The sequence below is a fragment of the Saccopteryx bilineata genome, chromosome 7, assembly GCF_036850765.1.
Source record: "Saccopteryx bilineata isolate mSacBil1 chromosome 7, mSacBil1_pri_phased_curated, whole genome shotgun sequence".
Lineage (NCBI taxonomy): Eukaryota > Metazoa > Chordata > Mammalia > Chiroptera > Emballonuridae > Saccopteryx > Saccopteryx bilineata.
The window spans coordinates 46,309,673-46,335,362 of NC_089496.1; the positions used below are offsets into that span (position 1 = coordinate 46,309,673).

At 42.7% G+C, this 25,690-nt stretch overlaps 1 protein-coding gene across 2 annotated transcripts in view; it reads right to left on the reverse strand.

Annotated features, from left to right (window-relative positions):
- Positions 1 to 25,690, reverse strand: part of CPVL (carboxypeptidase vitellogenic like) — a 120,705-nt gene that overhangs the window by 41,930 nt on the left and 53,085 nt on the right. For both annotated transcript variants that reach the window (XM_066238743.1, XM_066238744.1), the window contains exons 7-11: positions 24,143 to 24,209; positions 10,389 to 10,511; positions 9,598 to 9,729; positions 6,491 to 6,589; positions 4,640 to 4,813 (exon numbers count right to left, since the gene is read on the reverse strand). In XM_066238743.1, coding sequence (XP_066094840.1) covers positions 4,640 to 4,813; positions 6,491 to 6,589; positions 9,598 to 9,729; positions 10,389 to 10,511; positions 24,143 to 24,209 — 595 coding nt within the window. The remainder of the gene's footprint in view (positions 1 to 4,639; positions 4,814 to 6,490; positions 6,590 to 9,597; positions 9,730 to 10,388; positions 10,512 to 24,142; positions 24,210 to 25,690) is intronic.

Here is a 25,690-nt window from a genome sequence, read left to right on the forward strand (position 1 = left end):
GACCCATATCATTTTCCTCCTCTCTGAAGTACTTTTTGTAACATTTCTTGCAAGACAGGTCTACTGGCAATAAATTCCCTCAGTTTTTGTTTGTCTGAAAAAATGTTTCTCCTCCGTTTTCTAAGGATTGGTTTTATAGGACACAGGATTATAGATTACTGATATTTTTCTTTCAGCACTTTAAATGTATATTTCACTCCATTCTCCTTTTGACTGCACATTTTCTGAGAAGTTGGATATAATTCTTATCTTTGTTCTTCTATGGATCAGGTGATTTTATTCCTCTGGCTTCTTTCAAATTTTTTTTCTTTATTTTTAATTTTCTAAAGCTGCACATGATGTGTGTTAGTGTCGTATTGTTGGTGTTTATCTTTTTCGGTATTTTCTCAGCTTCCTGAATTTGTAGTTTGATGTCTGGCATGACGTGCAAGAAATTCTCTGTCATTATTGCTTCAGATATTTTCTTCTGTTCCTTTCTTTTTTATTCTGGTATTCCCATTATGTCTATGTTCAATTTTTTTTTTTTTTTAGTTGTCCCATGGTTTTTGGATATTTAATTCTGTTTTTGTTTAGTCTTTGTTCTTTTTGTTTTTTGGCTCTGAAAGTTTCTATTGTCATATCATCAAGCTCAGTGATTCTTTTCTTGGCCATGTCTAATGTACTAATGAGCCAAACAAAGGCCTTCTTAATTTTTGTTACAGTGTTTTTTGGTTTCTAGCATTCCTTCTTAATTCTTTCTTAGAATTCCTATCTCTCTGCCTTATATTATCCATCTATTCTTGCAAGTTGTTTACTTTTACCATTAAAGCCTTTATTATATTATTCATAATTTTAAACAATTCCTGGTCTGATAATTCTGACATTCCTATTATATCTGATTTTGATTCTAACACATGTTCAGTCTCTTTAAACTGTGGGGTTTTTTGCCTTTTCGTATTCTTGGTAATTTTTTGTTGAAAAATGGACATAATGTACTAGATCAAGGGAACTGTGGTAAATCAGCCTTTAGTAATATGGTGAGGAGGCATGGGGGAGAGGAGGCATATTACAGTCCTGTGATTAGTTCTTGATTTCTTAGGAGTCTATGCCCTTGGGCTGTGGACTTCAGGAGTGCTGGGAGGTTACTCCTCCTTCACTCAGGTGGGACAGCATGACTAGAGCGTGGAAGGCTAGGGCTGGAGTTGGGTGTTTCTATTCTCACAAGTAGATTAAGCTCTGATAAAACCCCAGCAGGTTAGGGTTTGGAAAAATAGTTTCCCGAGGGCAAGGTTCATTAAGAAAAACAGAACATTCTTGCTCTGCTATATTTCAAAATAGTTCCTTTATTCCTCCTCCTGCCCAAACCAGAGGGAATTTTTCACCAGTATTCACTATGAGGACCTTGTAGAACTCCCGGAGCTAAAACTCACAAAGGTGTTCTCCCTGTTCCTGTCCCATTCGTGGCTGGATTTGCCTGGGGAAGTGGTTGCCCTGTAACCTTACTTCTTTCACAGATCTAAAAAGAGCTGTTGGTTTTTCAGTTTGTTCATCGTTTTACTTCTTCTGAGGATGGAGTAGTGACTTCTGAGCTCCTTACGTGCTGGACTAGAAACCAGAAGTCTGTCAAGTCTTTTCTTTATTTTTGAGTTTTCCACAGCTTCTTATATGATTTTTGTATATAGCTGGTGCTGAAGGACTTTCACTAAGTTGAGTTAAACATCCTTGGTAATAGCTTATATTTTCAAGCACTTTGTAACTACTTCTAAATGTTTTACATGTATTATCCATTTAAACCTCGCACAAGAACTCACCTATAAGTACTATTATTATTCCCGTTTTACAGATGAAGAAGCTTAAATGAAGCATGTAAGTATCTTCCCCCAAAGGAACAAAGCTGGGGGAATGGTGGAATCAACATTCAAATTCAAAATGTCTAACCTGAGAACCCATGCTCATACCTACCATGTTCTCTGTCCCAGGCGAATCCTAAAGTTTCTGATAATATTGTGTCCTGATTGACTCATGAAGGATGCCAACAGTCCAACAGATTATTTCTCATTCTAGTTCTTTCGGAAATTACTAATATGCTATTTCAATTTATCACCCAAACATCTGAAAGTACTGAATAGAGAATGAGTTTGAGTACACATCCCCTAGAGGTCATAATAAGAAAAGCATTACGTTTTCATGCCACCTACCCAGAAACTGAGGTACCACCAGAGCAGTTCTATTAGTTTCCAAAAACTGATGAGCTTCTTCTTCAACCCATCAGAGATACTCCCCATTGGCTAAAGCGAATCTAGTACTAGAAAAAGACTTCCAAATTCCTATGAATTATGCACTATTTTCCATGACAAATTAGCACTGAGTTTTACATAAATATCATTTTTGAGGATACTAATATTTTAAGCCAAACTACGTTGTTCTGATTCCATTGTATTACATTGAGGTTCACCACCACTGCACACTAGCCAAAGATAATCGCTGCCCTGCGGATTTGGCCAGCTGAGCAGCGAATATGGTCTGTCTTAGCAGCAGCCGCGCTCTGGTGTGCACTCAGGTTGACAGAATACTTTGTTCTCCTTATGGAAACCTGGTTAATCCACATCACTAATCTATTCTCTTTTTCTGACAATTGAGCCAGAGTTTAAACGTGTAGAAAATTTTCTGAGTCCATTGGAATTCGTATCGGTAGGTTTAGGATACATGGGGAACAGGGACAGATGTATTTCAATATCTTTAAGCAACGTGTTCTTTATCAATGCAGTGGATGCTTTATGGCGATTAGCCAATGTCAGGTGAGCTGATGATACAAACTCATCTTACTTGGCTGAGAAAGGAATCATGTTCTAGTTAAAGTTATACAGTGAGAACAAGTATCTCCCAAGGGCAGAAAAAAAAAATGTGCACGGGAACTTCCTTATCTGTTCTCCACTCAAAAACACCACTTTGCATTCCTTAATGTTATATGATTGCACCTTGGTTGTCTTGGAAACACAAATTCTAAGCTCTTTTTTCAGTTTAATAGATTTGTGGATAGTAAACATTGAATGGATCATAGACAAGTCTATTTGAGATAATTTTGATATAGCACTAATTTATAGACCTGATCATTTATTCATTCATTAATTTTCTTGCTGTCTGCTCCAGACTGGTGCTAGAACCGACAGCCCACAGTGGCAGTACAGTATGCCAAGTATGACAGGAGCAGTAGAGAGGACATAATCTGACAGCTCAGAGAAGACGACAGCCAGCAGAGCCGTAGGAAGATGCTCACAGAAGGCTCTAGGTGGGCCACCACAAAGGGCCAGTGCCTTTCCTGACAGAACCCAACACAGAATGGTGGAAATTCTGACCTCATCTAGTAAGACTTTCTGCTTTCATAGAACGTATTTCATCCAGTTTTGCAATATTTATAATAGGTTTGTGGACTCTGCATGCCAATGGCGCTAGATTATTTTCAAAAAGGGTTGCATGCCTAGGGACTCAAACTCTGTGCTCTCGGCAGAACCAGAAAATGGGCCTTCCAAGTCTGGCATATTTCAAATCACGATCTAGTGATTGTGCATTTGGCCAGAAAGTCCCCAGACAGTACTGAAGGTTGCGCACTGAACAATCTCAAGGGACATTATTCTTAACATTGACATTGTAGAAATGGGTGTTTCTCGTGGAGAAAAAAAAAGTGGGTGTAAAGAGTTGAGTTCAAATCAAAGCAGCCTAGTAGGAGGTTTTTTGACAGAGGGGAATGAAGTCTCTTGAGGCAAGATTGCCTATTTTTCTAATTGATACAAAGGTGTGCCGGCTTCCGGCCGCTCTGTTTTTTGTTCATCCCCATATTGTTCTTGCCTCTGCCAGGAAACAGAGAGGGCATGGGCCGCCTCACAGGTGGTGTCCTTTATCAACTAAGCACAGTTATCCTGCACAGTGTCCCACGGACCAGGCCGAGGACAGGTGGGAGCAGCCCTGCAACATCGGTAGAGATGAGAATGAAGTGGGGAAAAATACACACGATGACTCTCCGCATGTCGTTGGCTCCTGGTGTCCACCCTCTTAGTGAGAGTTTTGGAGTCCGTGGCTCCATTGTCTGAACCCTCAGGGTTTCCTTCCCATAATTCCACATTCCTTTGGTACCTCCAGCAGCAAACCAGGCAGACCTTCTCCACCAGATAACTTAGTGGTAGACTTCACACACCGCTGAACAGGGGTCCTTTCTCCATTGTTTCAACCTGGCATAGTGCTTGGCTTAATGCAGATACTAAAAAAACTTCATTTGAGCAACGTGAATAAACTATTAGGCAAAATGCCCTTTTGCAATAACCATTTGATCCCATTCATCCCTGACTTCACTTGGATTAATATCACACAGCAGATATTAAGGGAAAATTGGCTGACACAAGCCAGGCATCTCAGCTCTGCGATGACTTCTCTTCTTAGGAAATGATGAGAGGTGGCATGTGCCAAAAAGAATTTTATTTTAGAAACTATTGGGGTGATTGAGTTAAAAAAAATTTTTCATTCAAAGATATCAATGAGTGGGTTATTACTTGTATTTGCAAAACACCTTAAAAGTAAAGAAAAAAAAATTGTAGGAATCAAATGACAAATCAAATCTGGGTAATCTGAAAAATTCCTAAGATCGTAACTGAAGGAGCCATCTTACCTTGTAATTATTCATGAGTTCGGTCAGCCACGGCTTAACTGACTTGACGGAATCTTCTCGCAGATACGTTTTCACTTTGATTCCGTCACTAAAAGTCTGGTTTCCTACGTGGAGAGTTTGTCTCACTTCCGGGAGGGACAAAAATTTCTCATAGTAGCCTTTGTCTTCAGATTCCTGGGAGAAGAGGGCATCAGAAAGATATTAGGGGACACGACCAGCCCAAGTTTTAACTGGGGAGTTTGAGTTAACTTAAATTTTACTAACAAATCTGGTCCAATTCTTGGAGCCAATACCCAATCTGCAGGGTTTTCCTTTCTGTTACTCCAAGGAACAATCCTATTCAGAGTAAACACAGGAGGAATGGAAGAGGTGAGATTATCACAATCAATTTTCCCTTTGTCAAGAGGCTCTATGGAAAGAAGATCAAGTGAGTACAAGGGACCAGGGTGATGGTGTGGTGGGTGACAAGCTGAGGATTTCTTTTTCATGTTCTGTTTATTAAAACCACACATACAGAGAGAGAATCAGCTGATAATAATTGAAGGCAGCCTGACTAGGTGGTGGTGCAGTGGATAGAGCGTTGGACTGGGATGCAGAGGACCCAGGTTCGAGACCCTGAGGTTGCCAGCTTGAGCGCGGGCTCATCTGGTTTGAGCAAAAGTTCACCAGCTTGAGCCCAAGGTTGCTGGCTCCAGCAAGGGGCTACTCAGTCTGCTGAAGGCCCGCGGTCAAGGCACATATGAGAAAGCAATCAATGAACAACTAAGGTGTTGCAACATGCAATGAAAAACTAATGATTGATGCTTCTCATCTCTCTTTGTTCCTGTATGTCTGTCCCTGTCTATCCCTCTCTCTGACTCACTCTCTGTCTCTGTAAAAAATTAAAAAAAAATAAAAATAAAATAATTGAAGGCAAAAATATAAAGTGTAAAAACATGATGCTTTATGAGGCACGCAAGACAGAAGAAAAGTTTTCCATGGGCCTTATTTTTAACACAATATTGTATACAAGTCTTTGTAGTATTCATTATACTAAAATAAAAAGGATTAAATTGTACTTTGAAAAAAAATCAAATAAAAAATTTTGTTTCTCTTTGGATACTATATGTTTTCCTCTTGCTAAAATCTCAGTCTAAAGGCTGGAAAATTCTGTTGATATTAGCTTTATATTTGACTTACAAAATGATTTATAAATAAGGCAATTTTACAAACAGAATACATTGTCATATGTGCTAGACAAAGATTATACAATTCAAATCCCCACTTTGGCTTACTTTTTCTTGTTTTGGTCGTTCTACACAAAAGACATCAACTTTGGCCTACTTTTATGAAAGAAACTACTTGAATACTTAAAGAAATACTCCAGAGAGCTCCAAGTGCGGCCCATACTAAATGCAAGAAACATCTTAAGTTATAAGTAAGACAAAGCAAATATTTTCATAAAGGCTTTGGCCATTTTGATTATTCAAGCTGTGTTAAGTACAGAACAAATAATGTGGGCATTTTCAAGAAATTCACTACAGACTTGGAACTCTGTGACCTGGTGCCCAGAACTGTAGTCCTGGCCTTTGTCCTTCACAAAAAAACTTCTGTGTAACAAGTCCTTTCTTTTGGGGGGGGGGTGTTACTCAGAGTTTCAGTTATCTGGCATTTCACACATTCTCGATGGTCGGATTATAATGTGCACAACATTAGTGTGTGTGGGGGCAGAGCCTGAAGACTGAATAACGCAATACAGTTTGAGCATAGCTGTCTATTCAAAGTCAGCTAGAATATTTCTTAGATCAACGAAAGTTTGGTTTCACCAAAAGTTTTAATCGAACACTATCATGGTTTTTTAAATGCCATTACCGTGCACTGTAAGATGTTATAGTAATCAGAGCATCCGGTAACATTCTGGAAGTAAGAAGGGTCATTTGTGAAGAAACCATATAGTAGTTTATTGATCACCTGTGTGGGAGAGAGGGGAGAAAGAAAGGAAGAAAATGTCAGGGTGGGTAAAAGCATACAGACATTTGTCTTTTCACTCATTCAATAACTCTCTCACTTTTGTATTGTTTCATTCAACAACCACTTATTGTGCCTCTTCTCTGGGCTATACATTCTCGTGACTAAGGCAGATCAAAAGCCCTCCCTTATGGAGCTTATATTCTAGAAAGGGACAGTGAACTGGCACTAACAGGTAAAGTAAGTAGTATGTTAGAGTGACAAGTGCAAAGGAGAAAACTCAAACGGGGAGGGGAGGTGTCATGGGAGCCTACGGGCATGTGTATGTGCGTGCACTCATGGGGCACTGCAGAGAAGAGGACACGGGGGTCTCACTTAGATGGTGTCACTGGAGTAAAGACCTATGGGAAGGGAGAAGGCTCAGGCAACTAGGGCAAGAACATTGCAGGCAGAAGAAAGAGCAAGCCCAAAGACCTCGACTGTGGGAAGGAGCCTTGTGGGGAAGGGTTGCCATGACATGGATTATTGACCACTGAACCACAGTTTGAGGAGAGAGGATGAAGGATATGGACATACATATCTGCGTGGAGCTGGTGGAAGCTGTTTTTGGACTTCCAATGTTAAAAGCCAGGTCGTCAGCTAAGAACGAGAGCAGTCAGCTTGGCTGCGTACTTTTCGTGAATCCGGTTCAGTTGCACAGGGACAGGCACGGACTGGCAGAGAGGCGCTTAGCTGAAGGAGGTGCCAAAGGCTGGGGATTTGTGTAATGCCTGACCTTGGGTTTGAGTTGGGTAATCAGAGAAAGTAAGACTAGAGAGGGTTAGGGATCAGGAAGTGGTAGCAGGATCAGTGAACAGAAAAGGGGCACGCTGCAGGACTGCTGTTTCAGTTGGTGTATGCACAGAAGTGAGACGGGAAGATGGAGAAAGATATTTGAACCTGAGACTGTGGAATGATTGTTGTTGGATTTCTAAAATTTATTATTATTATTATTATTATTATTATTATTATTATAGTAACAGGAATGAGCAGCTAGAGTAAAGAAGAAAATAAGATCACTGAAAGGGAAGAGGTAAGGAAACCGAGGGACCAAGTACTAAAAGGATTATCCATGTGGATACAACTACTCCCAGCTCTGTTACTGCTATTTGATTAACTATATCATTTTAAGGGATCAGAAACACTAAAAGGGGTTCATTATTCTTTAGGGTTGAGATGCTGACAGTGGTTTTCTCTTGGGTTTCAGGATATCTTACAGTTTCTATTGCAGACGTTGACATACATTTGACCACTACTTGCTGGCTTTCCTAAGTATCCTTTTATTCATTTCCCTTGAAAAAGCAAAGGTCTTTATGTTTTAATTCATCACTCAAGAGATTGGACAAGTGGTCAGAGAGACATTGCGTATCTTCAGGGTTCTGGGGTTTTTTCTTTTCTTTTCTTTTTCTGATGAATCTAGTTTGTGAGGGACTCTATTTAACCTCAGGGGCCATCTTCTCATTATCTCTGACTATACAAAATACTTGAACTTTTCAACAGTGTCACTAAATTCCACAACTGCTGCTTCCCATACAGCACACATCTTTCTGCTGTCTTTATCCCTCAGGCCTAGGAAATATTCTTGCTCTCGAGTTACTTAGTCCCCGAGGGCTTCATCAGAGCACATCAAATGTCTTACTTGCAGATTGGTCTCACATGCTGTGAATTTTGATATGAATTCTAAGGGTTTGGTCCTTCTTACCCTTTCAGCCTACCATAGCAAAGAGCCTAAACCCAGCCTTGGAAATGCTGTGGTGGTGAGTAGAGCGGCCCTGCACACCCCCAGCAAGATCCCTCTTCCTTCACAGTTACAACTGCACAATTGCACAAGAAATTCTGAACCCACGCTCTGCAGCCACAGCAGGTGTCCTGACATAGAGAAAGGGGAGAGTGCTGGCGTCCTGCCCGGCTTCCTGAGCTCAGCCCAGCTGCACAGCTGACTGCTATCAGAATCCAGAGCCAGGGCAGTCAAGGCCCTGGGGGGGGTTCAGGCTGTGCCCCGACACCCCCTTGCAAGCTGAGCATAACTTGGTGTTACCCCCTTCCTCCCTGAGTTTGTATGTCTCTTATTTGATCTGAACCAGCTGACCCGCAGTGCCTAGGAGACTATATTATTGTCGGGCCTCAGTATTAATAACAATAACGCCATTAGGTAAACTATTACAGGATGTGCTTCCAATAACAAAAAAGGATTAAAGTCCTCAAAATTCGATCCTTGCCTCCTTTACTGCTGTGTCCAACTTGATGGCTCTATCATAAAGGTGGCAACCTTCTCCCCCCCCCAAGAAAACCTGCTTACACATCACCTGTGTCTGCATTGGTGGAAAACCAAAGCAAACCCAAAGTCCAAAGCTCCTGCATCCTAAGATTTACTAGAGTCTTAATTTTAAATAACAAAGAAAAGGGTAAGACTATAACCACAGTTTTCAATTCTCTATTTCAATATTAGGGGAGCAATGTGCCAATATTTACAAATACCGGTGGCTCTTTGTAAAAGTTTCAAATCACTACACTTCTATAATTTTTGTCCCTGACACACAGGAACATGTGACATTTGTTTCGAGCGCTCTGGTCACTTCCGCAGCTGAAAGCCTGCGTGTTGCCCTCCTGAAGGGTTTAGACCACATGTCGGAACAAAGGCAGCCACTTTCTGAGTTGCCTTTCCTCTGATTTCCTTACAATGGGGTGCGCCCGTAGGGTCTATGCGGCAGTTAAAGAAATCAAAACAGTTAATGAAAGGCACTGTTAGAGAAACACCCCGAGGATATCCCAGATTTAAAATATAGCCAAAGTCAATGCAGAGACACCCACAGTTCTTTCCTTCATCGTGAGCCCACTCATCTCCCACCTGACCTTGGACAGCGTAGCAGACAGACCTTCTCTAACCACAACGACCAGCCTGAGCACGTGGGGCTGCTAGGACCTCCTCAGATGGTTCTCATTGCTCAGGGCAATGAGGGCCCAGAACTCACTTCAAAGGCTTGCAGCCACTGCTCCTCCTTGATGTATTTCACGCACTCATTGCACTGCTTCTGGAAGTACTTTCTCTGCTTCTCATCCAGCAAGCCAATTTCGTACAGGAATGTTGCATAGCCCCGGATGACCTGAGCAGAAAAGACAAACACAAACGCCACAAGGCGATGGAGAAGTCAGGGAAGCCCCTCTGCTTGGTGAAATCACCCTTTATAATTTGTCAGGCTCCTGCTGGAATGAGCCACTCATGACAATTACACACACACCCACACAACACACAGTACAAACACAAGCACAACGCATACAAACATACCACACAACACACAGTACCAATGCAAATACACGCCACACATATACACAAACATGTAACACATACCACCCATCACCACACATACACTGCACAAACACACACAAACATGCCCACACAATGCACAAATACATAACACACACGTCATACAAATACACATACACCGCAAACACATGTACACAGGCAACACACACCACGTAACATACACAAACATATACACACAACACACACATAACACACGTATACACATACCACGTACCCCTCCCTGTGTCCTCACAGTTAACCTAGGCTGACATAGTTAGCTGACACCCTAAAACATTTGGTAAAAATTAGAAGGTTGAAATTATTAGACAATAACTGGGCAACAGTGTTTGTCTTCACCAGGTTGGGTCTCTACAGTAAGAGGAGCCTCTTCGGTCTGATGAAGAGGGAGGGATTTATTCTCCTTAAGGAAAGAAATGGAAAGAAACAGGAGACACTTACAGGCTCAGGATCGAAATAGGCATTTCCCATAGCAATTCCCTTCAGGTTGACCTTCACGTGCAGCGTGGGGTTGAGCGTGTGGATGGCGTAGGCAATGGCTGGCACGTACTTGCCTGCGTAAGACTGAGAAGGGTGGGCGTTAAAACGAACCATCACACATGCCCGCTAGTAAAACGATGTGTTTAAGCAAATTACAATAACAATCCGACAGCAGTATCTCGACAGGAGGCATACCGAGGCTTTCTTAACCTCACGTTGTCAAAGGGCTCTGTCTCTCGCTCCTTCCATTGTCCCAAAATAGCACCAAATGACAGACAAGTCACAGTGTAGGTGCACAAGAATAACGAGGGAACGTGTAATAAAGAGCATTCTAATTTCTTTCCAGATAAAAATAAATAAATAAAAACAAGGACCGGTGAACACAGTTCTCCCGTCCATAAGGCTTTTCTTACCAGAAGGTTCCATTAAAAAGTTAATTAAAAAAAATCTAACAGCCAAAATTAAGATTTCAAAATCAGTATAATGATGCAGACTTTTTTTTTTTTTTTTTCATTTTTCTGAAGCTGGAAACAGGGAGAGACAGTCAGACAGACTCCCGCATGCGCCCGACCGGGATCCACCCGGCACGCCCACTAGGGGCGACGCTCTGCCCACCAGGGGGCGATGCTCTGCCCATCCTGGGCGTCGCCATGTTGCGACCAGAGCCACTCTAGCGCCTGGGGCAGAGGCCACAGAGCCATCCCCAGCACCCGGGCCATCTTTGCTCCAATGGAGCCTTGGCTGCGGGAGGGGAAGAGAGAGACAGAGAGGAAAGCGCGGCAGAGGGGTGGAGAAGCAAATGGGCGCTTCTCCTGTGTGCCCTGGCCGGGAATCGAACCCAGGTCCTCCGCACGCTAGGCCGACGCTCATGATGCAGATTTTGACATCAACACGCACTCAAGGAAGGGGAAAAGGAAAATACTATTCATGGGTCACTAAAATTGTCACTTGAACTTCTACTTTCCACCTTTTCCAGTACAAGGTTTTCTTTTTCAGTTTCGCAGTATTTTGTGGACACAAACATAGTAACAATGCTGCTTTTAGACTATGCTGGACAAGCTACTATGAGTTCCACAGTATCTAAGAACCACTGTGTCTGTTTTTTCACTGAAAAGTTCCTTACATCCCCCGTGCCCGTTTCATCCGAAACTTAATACATTCAAATGGAAGCTCCAATCTCCAAGCCGTCCTTGCAGACTCTGTTTCCATTCGTGTGAACCCTGTCTTTCTAATGGCTTTGGCCAAAAATCTTGGGTGACATTCTTTATCTCTCTCACATCTTGCAAAAGCCCATTGATGACTCTGTCAAATATCTCCAAAACCCACTGTCTCTTCCCACCCCCACTCCATTGCTGTGCTCCAGTAGATCATCTGTCACCTGGATTATTGTCATAGCCTCCTAACTGGCCCTTTCCCCTGTCCAGGCTATTGTCAAGATAGTGGTCTATAAAACATGAATCAGACCACGCCGCTCCTCTGCTCAAACCCTCTAAGGACTTCTCATCGCCCTTGGGGGGGGGGGAAGCAAAGTGCTTTTTTGGAGACATAAGGGCTGACATGATCGGGTCACTTCACTAACATTATCCCCTACGAGCTGCTTGCTCTCCGGCCCCTCTGAGACTGCAATCAGAAGTGTGATCCGCACTGATATCCGCCCGTCCCACCGAGGGCATTTGCATTAGCTGTTCCTGCTACCTGCAATGTTTTCTCTCCAGAAACCCATATGGTTAACTTTCTCACTTCCTTAAATGAGGCTTTCTGAGGAATGCCTTTCCTGGCCAACCCTATCTAATTGTCACCTCTCATTCTCTCCATATTGTATAGTCACCTTCTCTCCTTTTCCATCTTTATCTTCATCACTCACCAACTAACTTTTACTTACTTATTTTGAATTGTTATTCCCCCACGCAGACTAGCAGATCCATGAACACAAGAGCACTGGTCCGCTTTGTTTATTAGCGTATCCCTTGGGCCTGGTGCTGTTTATCTGTTAGTGCTCAATCAACAGTTGCTGAATGAATCTTGAATTAACATGCATGAATTTTTAAAAAATGCATATATGTTCATAATAGACTAGAGGCACTATGTCCACTCATGTGGGTCCATCTGAGGCTGCGGACCCTTCACGATATTTCCCAGGCTCTCTAGGGGTCTGTAGTTCAAAGACTGGGAACCGCCGAGAGGTCTCATTTATTTCAGACCACAGTCATATCTGCTGCAGATGTCACGATTCCCCTTTCACTCTGTGGACACTGACGTTGCAAGAAGCTAGCGGGTAGAGTCGGAACTAAACTTGGTCTGATCTACTCCAAGTTATGATAAAAAAAAGTGTAACTTACATAATTTATACAAAATCTCCTCTTCGATGCAGCCCTCTTGTGCAATAATATTCTTTTGGCAAATTACTGAATCAAAGCAATTTATTCATTCATACTCATGAACACATTGTAGCTTCCTTGTGGTAATAGAAAGATGTGTTTGTGTGTCCAATATCTGGTCTGTTGCATACCTGTGCTACGTGTTTTCTTTTTAGGCATAATAAGTAAACATTTATCACATAAAATTTCTGTGAGATGACCCCATAAAAGCAAATTTTCTTGAATAATCATTTCACTGGTAAAGATGTATTATATAATCTTCATTAGATGATAGTTTATTGGGCAACTCCTCTGTCGAAAGTATTGTAAGAAATACTTGAGGAGACACAAAAATGAATGAAGCACAAAACCTGTCAGGTTCACAATTGCTTTTGAAAATACATTATGGAAAACTTGACTCAAACGAGATAAGGCTAAGCTTAGCATTTCGAGGGTAATTATGCCCAGTATGTGTACATTACCCAACACATAAAAGCATATCTGATAAGTGAATGACTTATCGGACATAACTTCTAAACATTTTTCTCTATTGGAAATTAGTACAGATACTAAAAAGTATATCTTCCAGTGATATTATCAGTCTAGCTGTCTTGTTATAAAATCTGGCAATAAAACACCAGGGTGGCTCTTCCCATCCGGTGACTCTTTCTGAGATGGCAGGATATGTGCCTTTAATTGCTATATAGGTTGTGGTGACAAAATTAGGCTCAAACTGCCACATTTTTATAGCGCCTTCTCCCTTGTAACCATCATGTGCATTTGGGATATATCCAGGCAGGAAATAAAGAAGAAATACTCATTCAATTTCCGAACATCTACTATGAACCAGGCTTTTTCACCTACTTTAATTTGAGCCAATTAAGGTTAACCTTATCTTCCTACTCTTTAGAATGGTGAAAACGAGAGTCTGTGCATTTCAGTCACGTGCTCGGCTGGCATTCTATCCCAGCTGCTGCCTCCGTACCTCCCATTTCTCATTGCAAATCGTATTTCAGTCAATAGTCCTGGAATAGCTTATGGGCCTCTGATCCCCCAAGCTGGGGCTCAACCTTGCCTTTATCCACTCCATGCTTGCTAAGCTGACCATTTATGGAAAACAAGATGGTGAGTTGGGAAGTTTTATAACAACATCCATAACAGATTCCTCCATGTTCTGTCACATTTGCTAACCTAACAATGATGATGTTTACCTCATTTTTTTTGCTTTCTAACGACCATCACACGCTCTCTTGTCTGTGTCACTGTGACAAATCCTTCACTGCCATTTTCATTAATCATTCCATTGGTTGAGTGACTCAGACTGTCACACAATAGACAATTATAGGATTCTTTTATGGAAAACAGACACTGAAACATTTTGCTGAAATTTCAATTATTTTTGCTCTCCTATTGACACACATTTCTTCCTCTCTTCCTCTTTCTCTTCTCCTCCTCCTCCTCTTCCTCTTCCTCCTTCTCCTTCTTTTTCTTCTACTTTTGCAAGATGAGACTTGTTAATTCTTCCTCACTTATTTATTTCTCAATTGAATGATTCTCTGACCACCACAAGCACTTGCAAAGACAACCAGACAGTAAATTATGTTTTATTTTCTCCCCAGTTTTCTCTTTTCTTGATATGCTTTAAATAGAATAGAACCCCTTAGTGGGGGAGGAAGAATTTAGGTGTGGTTGTCTGATGGATCAGAAATGGACGAACGAGACCCTTAGGACTTGTAATTGTGGTCCTATAGCTTTATGAACTCTCACTTCTTTAGTGCCGAGTTCTGCCCAGAACGAGGACAAAGGCAACAACCGCCCTCACAGTGACCGGCCCTGCGGTCTCTCTGATCTCCCGCTGGCGTTCACCAATGTGGGCAGCAGCTGGCCAGTGAAGCCTGTGGAGTCAGTGAGCGCGCACTCACCTCCCACCAGCGGATTAGATCCTGGCCTCAGAACAGCTCAGAAGAGCATCAAAGCAATTATAAAAGGAAAGAAGAAAAGCGTGGCCGAAAAGTATCTGAGCACGTATTATTTTAGAACTCAGCAGTGACCTTCAAATGAGGAAATCAGCCATATAAACATAATTATCCAACACAATAATTCCAGCGAGGTTGGCCATCAACACATCTGGATTTTAATCTACCCTGACTATGCTTTTCTAATATTAAAAGAAACTTCAAGGTGCAATTTCCAGCGCAGTTCTTGTATGCTTCCTATTTTAAGCCCACCTCTGACAAGAAGGGCCAGAGATATGGGGGGGGGGGGGGGATGTTCGCATCTGCTTGTATTTGCTGAAACTTAAAGAAGCCATAAAACTCCAGTTTTCCTTGTTACATCAGAAGGATGACAGAATTCAGCTCTCAGTCTTTTATTTCCCCCCTGAGAGAACAAGGTCTCAACATCACAGTGGAATAGCGGTTTTGAATCTTGGTCTGCAATCTTTCTGAGTTCTTAAATGATGTTTGGAACAGCCTAGTGGAAATCACATTAGGAGCATATTGTACTTGTAAAAATAGTCTAGAGAGAATGTAATGCTTGGTTAATTATCCAGATGTGTAAAAACACAATGAAATTGGACTTTAAAAAAAACCACCTTGTAACTGTGTATTCTGTCTGAATCTCTCCCTTCTTACATGTTTCAACAATATTTGTAGCAGACTTACTGTTCCCCTGCACCCGGTGACTTTTAAGGGAGGAAAAAATATTTCATATCTAAAATCAAGCTTCACTCTGCAACTCCAGCAAAAAAAAAAAAAAAAAAAAAAATCATGTCAGAGAATAATACTATAATGAAAACAATGTCCTCTCACAGAAATTTCACATATGTTAGCAGTTACTATTGTTTAAGCTTCTCTCAGTGGTCTACATTTCTTAACTCAAGTTTAGTTTTTTTTAAAAATGCAGTCATTCGTATTCATTCTCTGCCTTGCTCCTAAGTATGCATTTTATGGTCAAAGCACACAGAAACGTTATGGGCAATAATGAGCAACGGCCTTTGAAATGAGACACACCTTTGCCTGGACAGAAAGCATCACTATCCACAGGCTCTAATTTCTACCCTCTGCTTGGCGAGTGGAAAAAGGGGAGTGGTCAACCTCAGCCATGGTATGTTGAGGAAGGTTGGGGTCATTCTACACCCTTCTGCCTGCTCTACTCCCACGACCCTAGCCACGCTCGCTGGAATGAGTGTCTCTTTGAAGAATTCACGTCGGGGATAATAAGAACCTTTCTATGCCCCCAGAAGGAGACAAGGTGGGATGCTCTTCTGGAAGGAGTCATACCAGTGCCAAGTCGTCTTGCTGTCCCCAAGCACAGACTATGGTGGAGCCACCTTCATTTATGGGGGCGACCAGCAGGAATAAGGAAACGCGCCTTGAAGAGAATTTTATACACAGATTGCAAACCACAAAAAACTGGTAAAAGACTAATGAGGTAGCACAGGAAGCAGCAGCTAAGAGGACAGGATTAAGCTAGGGTGACCTTGACCTCATCTAGGCTTGGGATGGAATCTTACTTCCCTGTGCCATTATTTTCTCTGAGAAGAGGTGTGGTCTTAAAAGGGCCACTTCAGAAAATTAATGAATGGGGAAAGCCGGAACTTCAGTTTTGTGGTAATCTCTGCAACTTCCTAGACATTTCTAGACTGTGCGTCATCCAATCTCAGGACCACACTGCTGCAATTAAAAGAAAAAACACGACTTCATCTAAACATCGATTTCTCTTGAATATAAGCTTAAAAAGAAACACAGAATCTGGAGGAACAGACATAAGGAAAACATTTTGACCTGAATGCAACTTTTAGTCCCATATGTTTACGCAAAGGTATGTGCTGCCTGCCGAATGATATGTTCTTATTTAATAATGAGAAGATGCGTCTTTTTTTAAAAGAAAGTTTCATCAATGACAGGCTTAGGTGAGAAAGATGCACCTCCTCTTTCCTCTATTCCCAAGTGACCTGATGTCAACTTTGGAGGGACCCAGCTTGAAGCCAGGGGACTCAACCAGGTGAATAAACCCTTAGGTTTAAAGAGATTACAGGTAACTGGACTTTTAAACAAAGAGTATGAACACATTATGTACAGTCGCAGAAAAGATTCGGAAAGTCGAAGCTACATAACAGATATAACTTAGCATTTCCTGTCTCAGCCATCTAATCAGGTACCAGTTGTGTGGCAACATGGTGGGTCACCTGAAACAAAGCCTATAATGACTGCTGATTTACTCATATTCTTTTCCACGGAACTAAGGAATCCGTAAACATGTGTTGATTCGACTTAGATATACTACTCAAAAGGCCTGAGGCCCAGTTCGCAAATACTTCCATATGCTCCTGTTCCATTTTTTAGGTTGCAGCACAAACTTTAACTTTTCTAATATTAAACACATTAAATTGTCACAAATCGGTTTTCAATTCTAAAAGAAAATATTGGCAAGTCAGGTGGACATAACCGAAAATAGACATTTGTCATGAGCTCCAGAGTTAAAGCAGCTTAAACGTTATCTAATAAAATCCAGCAAGTTCCAAGCTTTTGAAAGTAATTGCATTCCAAAAACTTCAAGTCTTTACATCACTTGAAACTTCCATTTACTCTATAAAACTTTATGATCAAAGCCGAGTCTTTATGATTAAAACTAAGTCTTGGCCAGAAAGACGAAAACATCCAAGAAGCTAGGGACTTCTTTTCTATTTGTGTAAGGTTGATAACCCTGAGAGATTCTACACAAAACATGGAAGGCATTTTTTTACTCTTCTACAGAAAATGGGAAGAGGCAGGCCTGGGAGACAGTGCAGTTTCGAAGAGAGAGCACCCAGGCTCCAGACTGCATGTCTACAAGCAGAGTTACCGTCCTGAGCCACCTCTCGAGTCTGGCTGGGAAACCTTAGGAAGGTCCGCCTCACCTCTCTGAGCCTCAGTCATCTCACTTGTCAAATGGGAATGATGATAACACTGTCAGCTTCATAAGGTAGCTATGAGGATTAAGCAAAGTAATGCGTGAAACAGCGCTTAGCATCATGCCTGTCATGTAATCCACTTCCCATAAATATTCTCAACTAAGACCCACAAATTAAACAAGTAAACTCAGTACCCTTGAAGGCCGCCTTCCAGCTACCCTATCAATGCTCACAAGCCGGGGCTGACAGGGTGACAGTGCAGGCCTACAGAAAACGAGGACATGCCCACTGCTGGAACAGTTCTCCCATCCCATGTTACGTGTCACCTTTCATCTTGTAGGTCAGTGCTTGAAATTCCCCACCACGAGTGTCTTCTTATGGTCCAGGCTCTGTCGGAAGTAAGTTTAATTTATCAGCTCCTTTCTAATGGACAGTGAGCTGATGAGAAGAAGTCAGGATGGGGGAGAAAATCAGAACAACCTTGTGGGAGAAGCAGTTGGAAAATAGGACCTGAGCACAGGACAGCCCGGGGGAGGAGGGCTGGGAGAGAGGTGGGGCGTGGAGGTCTCCCCACCTGGACAGAATGGGGCAGAAAGTGTGGGGAGAGAAGGGCCAGAGGGGCAGGGGATGGAGCCGGAGAGAACGACCCCCCGGTGTTTTAATTTTATCTAGCAACAGCCTGTGGGAGTCGCTCTATAACACTCATCAAGTACTGTGCTTAGCATTGCATGAAGCGAATTAAACCAACATAGCTCTGGCCCGCTGGGAGCCTGACCCCCTCTAAACCCCCCCACACACACCCTGAACCCATGACGATTTCAATCAAGGTCCTCAGACTCCGTGATGCTAGCAGGACTTTGCTCATGCAAATGCAGAGAAAGTAGCCTGTGAAGCTCACTAATTTTTTTAAAACAGCTTCAAAGTTCTGCCTTTACTGGGCCCGCAAATTAACCAGCGTTTGCAAAACTGCTTACAGGCCCCTTCCTGCAGCTTGGAAAGAGGTGCCAGTTTCAACCACATGCCCCGCCACTTTGGGAGAGCTCCCATTCATTGCCAACGCCACCCACCCGTGGGCGTTGACTCCTCCGCGGGCGTGGCCACAAAGCCACATGCTCGGAGAACAATGGGCTGTCATCTTCCTCCGGTCACCTCCCTGCCTTCCGCGGAGGGCTGTTTTCCTTTCCCGTCTAGCTGGGCCCGGGGAAACCTTGAGAGGATTCTAAAGTGTGTCTGAAGCTCAGAAACAAGACCAATCTCTCTAATAGTTGCTGGCTCAGAAAGAATAACACTTATAAAGAAAGTTAATTATGGGAATTAAATGCAGCTCGTTTCTCTTTTTGAAGTGCATTTTTTTTTTCATGCCTGGAGGAGGGTGATTTACAGACACATTTGTCTCTCTTTAGAGCAAATTAATTCCAGTTGGTGTTCTGGGCAGACAGGGAGAGAAAGTCCCTCCTCCTTCGGTGCACTGACCGCTGGCCCACACTGCGCCTCTAGCTGTGGACTCACGTGGTCCACACGGCAGCGATGAGGAGCCTGGGACCGGTTCTAACACATTTGCTGCTGTCCAAACTTTCTAGCATCTACCTCAAAGCTCCACTGTCATCTCTGAGATGAAGCGAACTACTTCTTTTAAAGAGGATTTCGAGATAACAGGAATCAATGACACATCCCAAAACAGGTGAGTAGAGCTTTCTGAACACCCCAGAACCTGCCCACATGCATTAGGCCATATGCTTTGGAGCCATAATCTATTAACCCAGCTTTTCAACATGAATTGTAGTAATAGTCATCATGTGTTGGGGACTCACCACGGCCAGTCACTCTGCTAAATATTTGAGGAGAATTACCTAATTAAACACTCGAAACAACCAAGCCTATGCAATAGGTACTATTATTACTTTCAGACTTCCTTCCACCGGGGTCGAGGCTCTGGACAGCTGCTGTAGATTCTCCGAGCATCAGACTACCTTCATCCAGAACACACAAATATCAAGGATATTTAGGTCCAGAACATTTGCACCAAGAACAAAAAACCATTTCTTAGTTTACGTATTTATTTTCCCAGGACGATTCTACAAATCGAGTGGCATATTATTTGTTCAATCTCCCTAAGAGCATGAGAAAATTAAGCGTGCAGGAGAGAAAAGATTTCCCCTTCTTGAAAAGTCTACTTTTTTTTTCTCTTGGTGGTGGAGAGAGGAAGGGTGGGTGGTGTTATGTTCAAACTGCAATTGTGCACAGATGCTTCAAGATTACCTCTAGGTAACTACAGTTGAATTTCTAGCAAAGCAAAATACCCCTGGAAGTGATTTAATTTACAAACCAACCCTTCTGATGGTAAGATGAAAAGCAGGATCCCACAGACATTAAAGAACGTGTTTGGAATCATCCAGAGAGAGAGGCAAAGCCATCAACGAAGCTCAGGTCTCTTGATTATTTATCCAGAACGCCTCCCACTTACCCATCCTGCCTTTAAACAGAAGACCAGATGGAACAAACAAGACTGTAGAAACATAGCGTTTTAATCACAACAAACCATCTAGGCAGTATTTAGTGCTCTTCCTTCTGGAAGGAGAGGCATCCTCACATCTGACATGTCCCGTGTGGTTATGAAGATGATGTTGCAGGTCAATGGCGTCTCTACCCCACTCCTGGCCTGCCCTCATTCGCATCTTTCTTTATCACTTGGAAGGCAAAGGTGTCCTTAAAGGTATTCATCCTGGCAGCAAAGAACGTGAAAATAAAATTGCCCTTTCCTACACACATTCGGGAAGTTGCATGCGTGGAAACCACCAGGCAGACATGAAGTAGACAAATTTTCCATCTGGAATTTGGCAGCTTTGCTGAAAGTTCAACAGCATGGTTAACAACATCACCACATTACTGCGAGACAAGGAGTTCCCCACTAAGCAGACTACTCTACTGTGAGAGGCAGAGACTGGATATTTTCCAAGGTTGCTACCAAAAATGATGGGAGGGTCTCTTCCTACCTCTTTCCTCCACCTGCCTTTGCAATATGTTAAAAGGCAAGAAATAGCAGGGAATTATTGGTGGAGATCCCAAATAATCCTGACTGGGTAATTGGCATTAAAAAAAATTAGGCCCTGGTCGGTTGGCTCAGTGGTAGAGCATCGGCCTGGCGTGCAGGAGGCCCGGGTTTGATTCCTGGCCAGGGCACACAGGAGAAGCGCCCATCTGCTTCTCCACCCCTCCCCCTCTCCTTCCTCTCTGTCTCTCTCTTCCCCTCCCGCAGCCAAGGCTCCATTGGAGCAAAGTTGGCCTGGGCGCTGAGGATGGCTCTGTGGCCTCTGCCTCAGGTGCTAGAATGGCTCTGGTCGCAACAGAGCAATGCCCCAGATGGGCAGAGCACTGCCCCCTGGTGGGCATGCCGGGTGGATCCCGGTCGGGCGCATGCAGGAGTCTGTCTGACTGCCTCCCCATTTCCAACTTCAGAAAAATAAAAAATAAAAAATAAATTAGCAGTCAGAATATCCTTTCCAAAGAGCTTAGAAAGAGAAAAAAGCGGACTGAAGAGAAGGGAATTCCTAGTTCCGTTAGTTTGTCATTCCTTCAGAAAAACAAGGACTGTGCTTCACTTCGACTGCCCGAGAGGGCCATCTGCGGTTTGTCCTTGCGCAGAATCCTTCCAGCCCTTCCTCAGGTGTTCCCACTTGGATCTGCCATTCTCAGGCTCTGAGGTTCAGAGGGTGAGGGCCCCCCACTGTGATCCCACCCCTCCCAGGGCATTGTGGTGGGCCTCAGGCCCCACGCTGGCTAATTTGTATATTCCAGCCCCCAACCCCAGTGATTAGTTTTAGACTAGACATAAAATCCAAATGGACCACCTGACATCCAGAAATAGGGGTGGAATTATTGGGAAGGGGAACTTGAGCTGGAGGCTACACCAGAGCTCTGGAGAGGCAAGGGCACAGGCGGAAAGACCTTCCCTGAGCAGGAAACCAGTGAGGTTCAAAGCCAAGTGAATAGATCAAGAGTGAATGAAGACAAAATTTCGATGACAACATTTGAGTACCCATATCCGGCCATACCTGATATCAACCCATTCAATCAGCCCCCCGGTTTTATTTAAGCCACTTTGAATGGGGTTTCTGTCACTTGTAAGCAAAGCAGCCTCAACAAATACACCCTTATTCATCCTCAAAATCCAGTTTAACTGTCACCTCCTCTGTGTGGCCTTTCCTGAAGACCCCATATTGAGAGGTAGCTATTTGCTCTCTGTTGGGCTTCTTGTCTTTATAGCTACTTCTCCAGTTGCACTTTTCATTCGGGGTTGTGCTTCAATCGTTCCTTTCAGATGTAAGATGGAGTCCATGTCTTATTAATCATTATATTTCCAAGGCTTATCCGTGCCTCAGACATGGTAGGCACTCAATATATGTATGTTGAATTGAATTTGATCCTAACTCCTCTTTTTCTGTAGCCTCTAATGATTTCCCATTATACTTAGAGTGAAATCAAAACTCTACCCTGGAGAGCAGAGTCCTGGCGTGATTGATCTTCCTGGCCTTCCCATCTTGGCTCCTTCCACAGCAGCTCTGGGCTTTTTCTCGAGCACAGCAACCCTGTCCCCACCTCAGAGGCTTTGCACCTGCTCTGTTCCTGCCCCAGGAAAGCTCTTCCGGATATTACAGCTGTCACTCTATGACATCTCTCAGGACTCTGCTCAGTTGTCTCCTTATCACAGAGCCTTTCCCCGGCCATCTTATCCTAAATGGCACCTCCATCACTCTCTAAGCCTAACCCTGCTTTGTCCTTGTCATGATACTTATCACTGTCCGACTGTATAGTGCACATTTATTTACTTATTTTTATTTACCACTGTCTTCACCTCTAGAATGAATGAAGGCAGAGCATGGAATTTGTTTTTCTGTTTTATTCACAACCGTATTCTTAGCACCCAGAAATTTTTGTGTTCTCAAAATATTCGCCGCTATCCATTTCTGAAATAAGCTTAAATTTAAATGGATGAGAAAAAGCAAACCCCAAAACTGAAACCAACACACCCGAGTGAACCTGTATGCTAAATTGTAACATCATCAGTCTAAAAGTAGAATCAAATCTTACAACTTTTAAACTTAGTACTTTGTTTTTAAACCTGTAGTGAAATAATAGCCTAATGATGAAAATAATTACAGAAAAAAAATATATATATATTTATTGACAGCAACTTGGAGGTTTCTTGTAGTGGTACTGATATAGTAATTCTGAAATTATTTTGCACATGATGTAGTATTGAGCAAAAAATAAATAACTAAATACACTGATACTGTTGGGAACCCTGACAATGTGAAAAAAGGGGGGCACACAAATGCAGAATGGGGGGAAGAAACTTGTGATGTTATGTTGAATTATAATGATGGGTATTGGTAGGAAGTCATTTTGTTTCTTAGCTCTGCCTGCTGACCAAGTCTAAAAGAAATTGTATCCCAGTAGCAATGAGCATACATAGTGCTCCCGTCTTGGTTTCTAAATACCATTCCCCATTAAAGGGAACCAAGGTTTCTGATTCCATGGCTAGGATATAGGGAAAGCCCAAGATAATCCTAGAAATTATATTTGTGCCAAAAAGCAAGGAAATGCTCAAAGACTCCTGGAAACCTGCCAAAAGGACATGGGAGCCAGATAGAGGGGCTCCCATTGGCCACATGTGGACAATGTGAGCATCAAAAACAATAATAGTAGCAATAAATTTTAACTCATCAAACAGAAATAACAACCCAATGAGCTGACAGTGATATTTTAAAATAAAAATAGAGAATAGGAGTGGAAGATCTCAATAGAAGATAGACATACTATATGTAGAAAGATAAAACCAAGAAATCTGGTATCTGCCAGATCTTACCATCGGAAAGGTACTGCTTTCCTTTTGAAATTAATAAATAATCTGAGAGCAGGTGAACACCTGTTCCCCAAAATCTGTCACTCACTACTTTTAGCATCCATTGATGATTACTGTCTGAATCAGTTATTACACTGGAGCGGGAGGTCAGGGGGTATAATGGAATCACCAATAATAGAACAAATGGACCTTATATGCCTGCTGATGTTACATATAGAAACTATACATCGTCTATGTTGTGTTCATGCCAGAATGCTTTCATTGAATCTAAACATTGAGGAGAGAACCAAATTCAGAAAATAGAACATTCTAGAAAGCACACATCCTAGGCTCTTAGAAATGATCATCATGAATGACAAAAACAACAACAAAAAAGCAGGGGGCTAAGACATGACAATCTATTGTGATATACGAACCGTTACTGATCCCTGGATTTAAAAACAGTGTTATGGAATTGAGGGATAACCAGAGAATGTTTAATATGGGCTGAATTAATACTTGTGTGTGTATACACATTTATAATGAATAAACCACAAGTATCATAGGATATTTCAGGCCTCATAAAGTTGAAAGCACATCAGAAGACACAGCTTCAACTCACCTCCCCAGTGACATAGAAGTCATTCTCTTGGTACTCGGGAAACAGCTGGAAGAACTGAACCAGCGCACTGCAGAAAGAATAAACAGTCAAGATGACACGGAATCGGAAAGGCTTCATGCTCCCCAGTCTAAGCCTTGGACAATAGGTTGCACATTTGAGATAAAATACCGCTATGTGTGAGCTCCCGCAGGTGTTTATTCCAAAGTCTCCTGTGTATAACATTCCATACTCTATGGACGGTTAGAAAATACTACAGTCTTACTTTGTGATGCTAAGAAGCTGAGACAAGTGGACGTCAACACTCTGGGCAACTTTCCAAATCTCTGGCTTACCAACTTGGATCATTTACCTGTTGAAGGTACTGCTGTGGCCTGACCTGTGGTGGCGCAGTGGATAAAGCGTCGACCTGGAAATGCTGAGGTCGCCGGTTCGAAACCCTGGGCTTTCCTGGTCAAGGCACATATGGGAGTTGATGCTTCCTGCTCCTCCCCCCTTCTCTCTCTCTGTCTCTCTCTCCTCTCCCTCTCTCTCTCCTTTCTAAAAAATGAATAAATTAAAAAAAATAATAAAATAAATTTAAAAAAAAAAAAAAAAAGAAGGTACTGCTGAGCCGAGCGACACAGGCTTCCACCTTTTACTCAGCAATCCTTGGAGGCAGTTCTGCAAACCTTATGACCCCATTAACCCAGCTTTGTGCTGAGGGAATGGGAACCTTCATTACTCACCTATCTCTCCTTTTGGGCAACCCTGAACATTTCTAATGGGGCTCCCAGAATTTCAATGTTTTCACACCCAAAGAACAGAAGAGTTGTAACTTTTCTGTAGTCTAAAAAAAACCACCAAAAGGCCACAGATTTGGAACACAATGTACAATGACCTCTAGGCTCAAAAAGAATCACACTTACTAAAGAATGTCAAAGGGCCTGGCTGGTTGGCTCAGCGGTAGAGCATGGACCCAGTGTGTGAAAGTCCTGGGTTTGATTCCCAGCCAGGGCACACAAGAGAAGCACTCACCAGCTTTTCCACTCTTCCCTCTCTCCTTCCTCTTTATCTCTCTCTTCCCCTCCCGCAGCCAAGGCTCCATTGGAGCAAAGTTGGCTCGGGCTCTAAGGATGGCTCCGCGGCCTCTGCCTCAGGCGCTAGAATGGCTCTGGCCTCAACATAGCAATGCCACAGATGGGCAGAGCATCGCCCCCTGGTGGGCATGCCGGGTGAATCCCGGTCAGGCGCATGCGGGAGTCTGTCTCTCTGCCTCCCTGCTTCTCACTTCAGAAATATACAGAACAAAAAAAGAATGTCAAAGCCAGTTGGGTGGATTATGTTGAAAATAGACTTAAACAGACTCAAGGAAACCAACACTTGTGAAACTCAGTAGCTCTGTGAATATTTTCACCCAAATTGCAATGCCTGAGAAGTTAGGTCGGGTTTTTATTTTTCCAGCTTCCTGTGGAGGAACTAAAAGCCACGAACCACCCCTTCAAGATGAAAGGCAAGGAGGCCCTGCAAAACCAGGGGGAGGAGAAAGTTCAAGGGTTACAAGAGAGGCAA